At 51.0% G+C, this 5,434-nt stretch overlaps 1 protein-coding gene across 2 annotated transcripts in view; it reads left to right on the top strand.

The window, feature by feature from the left end:
* The window catches only part of LOC101979627 (nodal modulator 1), a 61,269-nt gene that overhangs the window by 51,349 nt on the left and 4,486 nt on the right, over positions 1–5,434 (top strand). For both annotated transcript variants that reach the window (XM_005366761.3, XM_026789160.1), the window contains exons 26-28: positions 1,682–1,765; positions 3,384–3,494; positions 4,742–4,843. In XM_005366761.3, coding sequence (XP_005366818.1) covers positions 1,682–1,765; positions 3,384–3,494; positions 4,742–4,843 — 297 coding nt within the window. The remainder of the gene's footprint in view (positions 1–1,681; positions 1,766–3,383; positions 3,495–4,741; positions 4,844–5,434) is intronic.

Below are 5,434 nucleotides of genomic sequence, written 5' to 3'. Positions count from 1 at the left end.
CTGACCCCTCCTCCCCCATGAAGCAGTGGTTCAGTCTGTGCTGGCTGACCCCTCCTCCCCCCATGAAGCAGTGGTTCAGTCTGTGCTGGCTGACCACTCCTGGGCACAGGGCCCAACTGGAGTGTGGTTGATGTACCTACCCAATGTTACTCGATTGAAGAAAGCTGATTTTTCCTTATCCCCAAAACTAGCAATTGCAAAGAACCTCTTGGTTATAGCTGGTCTCTGTTCCCACTTCTCCATGGTGGGTTTTTGTGTGGCTTGAGCTGTGGGCCTTCGGCATCCTGTCACAGTCTCTGAGTGCATGTGTTTCCTTGAAGTCATACTCTACCTCTGGCTCTTACAGTCTTTCTACCCCCTGTCCTACATAGAGCCCTGGGCACCGAGGGGGAGGAAGGGTGTGATATAGACATCCCATCTAGGGCTGAGCACTCCACTCGTCCATGTTAATTAGCATCTGCAGCAGGAAGAAGCTTTGCAGGCGTGGGGTTAGTGAGGCCTGACCTATGGCTATAGCAGTTGGTCACCAGGAGTCATTGTATTGCTGTGCTCATTTACATTATAAAATAGTAGGTTACCCTAGGGCCCCTGTTCTTAGCTGTTTTAGCAGTGTCAGGTCTGGGCTCCATGTTGTGGAACAGGCCTTAGGTCCAAAAATAATAAAGTAAAATAGTGAGGTGCTGGGTCACTCCTGTACTGTTGGCCACTTTTGTTACTGCAGCTCGCAGGGTTTGTAGCTGGTGAGACTGATGATTGCTCTGCACAGCACCTTCCAGCCCTAATAACGCCAGCCAGTAGGGGTGGAGCTGCAGGTCGGTTTCCGCGTCCTGTGGCGTGAGTATGTGGTATCTCTGCAATAGGGTCTTACCGTCAACTGGAAGGTAACCAATAACGTGGGATTATGTTTGGGCATCTAAGTAAAAAGATTCACTGTCTCTGTAAAGATCTCATGTGCTCTTTGTAGAATTCAAGCAACATATAAAAACGAACATGACCCTAAAAGGGAAAATGGCCCAGAGGCTGCTAGACACACAGCAATGCTCAGAACCACATAGCAGTGGGAGAGCAGAGATCCAGTCTGTGCTGGTTTAAAGTCTGTGCACCCTGGTGTTCCTCCTCCTAGAGGCACACACCTGAGACTTTAACCCACTGCTTCAGAACTTGACCCTAGAGCTGTGTTGTTGGTGGCTGGAAGTTGATACCAGAGCTTTTCCAATATTTCGATCCTGTAAAATTGAGTAACAAACAGATATAAATAAGAACATTTATTATTATTGGTAGTATTATTATTTATTTAAAAGAAAAATGGCTTCAAATCCTGCTTCCCTGAGATCAATCCTGCCTGCCTGAGATCCTGTCCATTGTAAGGATTAGCAGTGTGTGTCCAGTTGTGTAGGTCGAGGATGGTGAACACGGAGGAAGAGTCTAGAAAGATAAAGACAAATGCTTGACATCGGGGAACAAGCCACATCTAGTCTTCCGTGAGTCAGGGAGTGTGAGTGAGCTGAGCTGGAAGACATTACAGCCCCAGTGGCGTCTTGTCAGCAACGTGCTTCTGAGAGGGTCTCCTTGGAAAGTGGACGGGGCAGAGATGCACTGTGTGGTGACCACTTGGAGCAGAGCCACTCTCGGGTCGTGCGTGACGGACTTCATAGAGAAGTAACAGCTGCTATCTTCTTAGCCAGGGTGCATGTACCATGTGCAGCTGAAGGCAGAAGGCAATGACCACATCGAGCGGGCGCTGCCCCACCATCGGGTAATTGAGGTGAGTATGGCTCCTGCCGTGACTGCCTTGGCTTCCCTGGTCAGAGACCCATTAGTGCTCCTCCGGGGTAGAGCTGTAAATCCCAGTTCATGAGTAAGGGGCTCCTTTTTGTTTGTGTGTGTGGTGTGCATACATGTACACACGTGAAGATGGGTGTGGGAGCCACAGGTTGATGGACATTCTCCCTGATTGCTGTCTGTTTACTGAGGTAGAGTCTCTTGTAGAACCTGGAACTCACGGACTAAGCTAGCTTGGCCAGCCAGCTTGCCCTGGGGATCTTTGTGTCCCCTTCTTGAGTGCTGGGGTTACAGAGTAGCCACCATGCCCACCTGTCTTCCTTGGGTTCTGAGGATCCAAACTTCGGTCCTGACACTGCAGCAAGCATCATCTCTGCTTTTCAAAGCTATTTAATATAGTTTGTTTATTCTTTGAGAATTTCATAGGTATATATAATATATTTTAATCATTCCCTCCCTCCCTCCCTCCCTCCAATTCCCCCGATTCCTCTCAACCCCCCTGCCGAGCCTCTGTCTTTTATTCCAATGGCCCTGAGGCAGTGCTGTCCATACATGCACATGGGTGTCTGGCCATCCATTGGAGCAGGGCTGCCTGCCCATGGCCACACCCCCAAAGGAAACTGCCAGTAGCTCCTGCACTGGGTCTTGGGCTCCGTCATTCTGTCCTGCCATCTGCTACAGTGTTGACGGGTTTGTCATGTGCAGCTGAATGCAGCCGCTATGAGCTCATGAGCTCACTGACCATCTCATGTTCAGAGGTAGCGCTTCATGACGTCCTTCCCACAGTGTCCCCCGAGTCTTAGAATGCTGGTGGGGGTTGATGCAGATGTCCCATGTGGTCACGAGCACTCACAGTCGCTTGTTCTCGACTTGAATTAGCTGTGAGTCTCTGTGCTGACCACTGCCACTGCAAGGGTAAGTTTCTCGGCCAGCAGTAAGAGCAGCATCGATCTGTGGGCATAAACATAAGTATTTAGAGGGCCATTTGGCAGCATGACTACTTGGTAACACAACAATAGTGGGTTGTCCTTTAGAGCCTGTAGCCTCCCAGCTATGTGCTTTTGAACCAGGTCACCGCAGGAGGTTCTCAGACACCATTAAAGTGCTGTTTTTCCCTCTGGCTAGACTGGAGGGCTTCTGGGCACAGAACTGCCTGGAGAAGCCTGAAGGCACTGTGCATAGAGCGGTGGGCTCTGTGGGACGTGTGACCTGGGAACTGGGTTGATGGTCGGCCATTTTAAACAGTTGGGCCCCTGCTGCTCACACCGGAGTGCTTTATGATCTGCCTGTCACCCTCTGGTGGCTCGGGCCAGGTTCTCGGGTAGCGGTGCAGACTGCAGTCAGGCAGGGCTCCACGTGCTTTCGCAGTGTGTTGGTGGGCAGTGAAGACCTAGAACATAAGCACACACTCGTGTAGTGTCATGCCGTGTCTGTGGGCAGGTGACCGCGGACAGACCCATTCCTTTCCTGGGGTGGGCAGGTGACCGCAGACAGACCCATTCCTTTCCTGGGGTGGGCAGGTGACCGCGGACAGACCCATTCCTTTCCTGGGATGGGCAGGAGCTCCTGCAGATATGCTCAGTGCAGCTCTGTCTCTTCAGGTTGGGAACAATGACGTGGATGACGTGAACATCATAGTCTTCCGGCAGATCAACCAGTTTGACTTGAGTGGAAATGTGGTCACTTCTTCTGAGTATCTTTCTACTTTGTGGGTAAGACCAGCACCTCTCAGGTTCAGCAGGAGACATATTTGTTCCAGCGAGGTCTGGCTTTAGCTTGCTACAGAGGGACCTGCCAGACACTACCACACCTGGATATGGACTGATTACCAAGTGATGGGGAGAGGCCATCAATCTGGACGATGGCAGTAGAGCTCCATGAAGGCTCAGCACAGTGGCGTGCCCACTGAAGGATAACGTTAGACAGCCTCATACAGGCCACTCTGACCGAGTCAGGCAGTCTGGGAGCTGCCCATCATGCTGTCTTGACCACACATAGCACTCCCATGTCCCCAGAACCTTTCTCGAGCTCCACAGGAAATGTAGAACTTTTATAAAAAGACCTATGATTTCTGGGAGGGTCTGGGCATTACACTTAGAACGCAGTGAAAGGTTTGGCCTCTGACTGGCTCTTGGCACTGGATGTAGTTGGGACTGGATGGCATCTGAGTGGGTGGGTAGATAGTGTCAGAATGCCCTGAAGGTAAGTGTGAGCTGAATGGTCACACTCCTGCCAGGGAGGGGCTGGTGCAGAGGTGACGATGGCACCACAGCTAATGTCACCTGGTTGTTGCCATGCTAGAATTTTGGCTCAGGGTTCAAATCACTTTTCAAGTTTTTAGAAAAGCTAAAATCAGAGTCAGCTGAAATCACCTGTTTTTTAAGGTAGCCAATGAATTAATATTTACCTGCAATACTGAGTATAGCCAAAGAGCAGAGACGTGGTCCTGGGCGTGGCCTGGGGGCAGGCAAGGACCGAGCGCTCATAGCCTCTGTTGTGGGCCGTCTCCCTCCTACACCCCAGGGATGGTAGGGAGGATGGCCGCTGTCACTGCAGATCAGTGCAGAACCGAAGGCTACTACAGCACACACTTGTAGTTAGGTCCCATGGGGAGAGAAGCTGGGTAGGGATAAGTCTGTATGGCCCTGGGTACCTTCAGCTCTCCGGAGCTCTGGAAGCTTGGGCCTTTGTCCTCAGGACTGGCGGCATTGTTTATAGTGTGCTTTTTGCACACTTGGCATGTGGAAGCTGTTTTTTTCATTCTTTACCATGATGGCGTTAATGTCTGTTTAAAATCTGCCTGAACTTGCCTTCTCTGCATGGCTCACACCAGAATCTGTATCCTGAGGCCTGGTTGGTCACATCAACCACATTTTCCCATCCTGCTTGAGAGGTTGTCCTCATGTGAAGACGCTACCTCAGGGTCATGAGCACGTGCCCTCTCCCTTTCTGTCCCCAGGTGAAGCTGTTCAGAAGCGAGAATCTTGACAACCCCATCCAGACGGTGTCCCTGGGCCAGTCGCTCTTCTTCCACTTCCCACCGCTGCTCCGAGATGGCGAGGTAATGCCAGGCCCGGGCACCCGAGCCTTATTAGTGACTCAGTTTAAACACCACTCTTCAGACATGAACCCTGTTGAGGCACAGGAGGGTGGGGTCTGCAGGGGTGAGTCTCTCAGGTCACTGGTTTTCTATTTACAGAAATAATGCGTATTTTAGCAGGAGATTTTGAAATTAAAACCATCAGACATAATCCCAGCCTCCAGAAATAAGGAGCGAGAGGGGTTGGTTAATTGGTTTCTTTTGGGTTTTTTGGTATCTGTATGTGTGTGTGTGTGTGCGTGTGCCAAAAAGTACAGGTATTCTGCCGATTCAGAGCTGCCCCTGCTTGGCACATTGTTTGTGATCTGTGCTTTTCAGGGAAGGAGCTGCTATCTGTCTGCTCTTTCATTGCATGCTGCCCGGTGGTTGCTCGTGGCTCTGCTGTAACTGAACCAGGGCACCCTCGCTCCTAGTGCACTGGAAGTACTGTAACTGAACCAGGCACCCTCGCTCCTAGTGCACTGGAAGTACTGTAACTGAACCAGGCACCCTTGCTCTTAGTGCCCTGGAAGTACTGTAACTGAACCAGGAAGTACTGTAACTGAACCAGGC

Source organism: Microtus ochrogaster, unplaced genomic scaffold (genome assembly GCF_000317375.1).
Source record: "Microtus ochrogaster isolate Prairie Vole_2 unplaced genomic scaffold, MicOch1.0 UNK14, whole genome shotgun sequence".
Taxonomy (NCBI): Eukaryota; Metazoa; Chordata; class Mammalia; order Rodentia; family Cricetidae; genus Microtus; species Microtus ochrogaster.
Note: the sequence above shows the minus strand (reverse complement) of the source record. Positions and strands in the feature narration are given on the sequence as shown.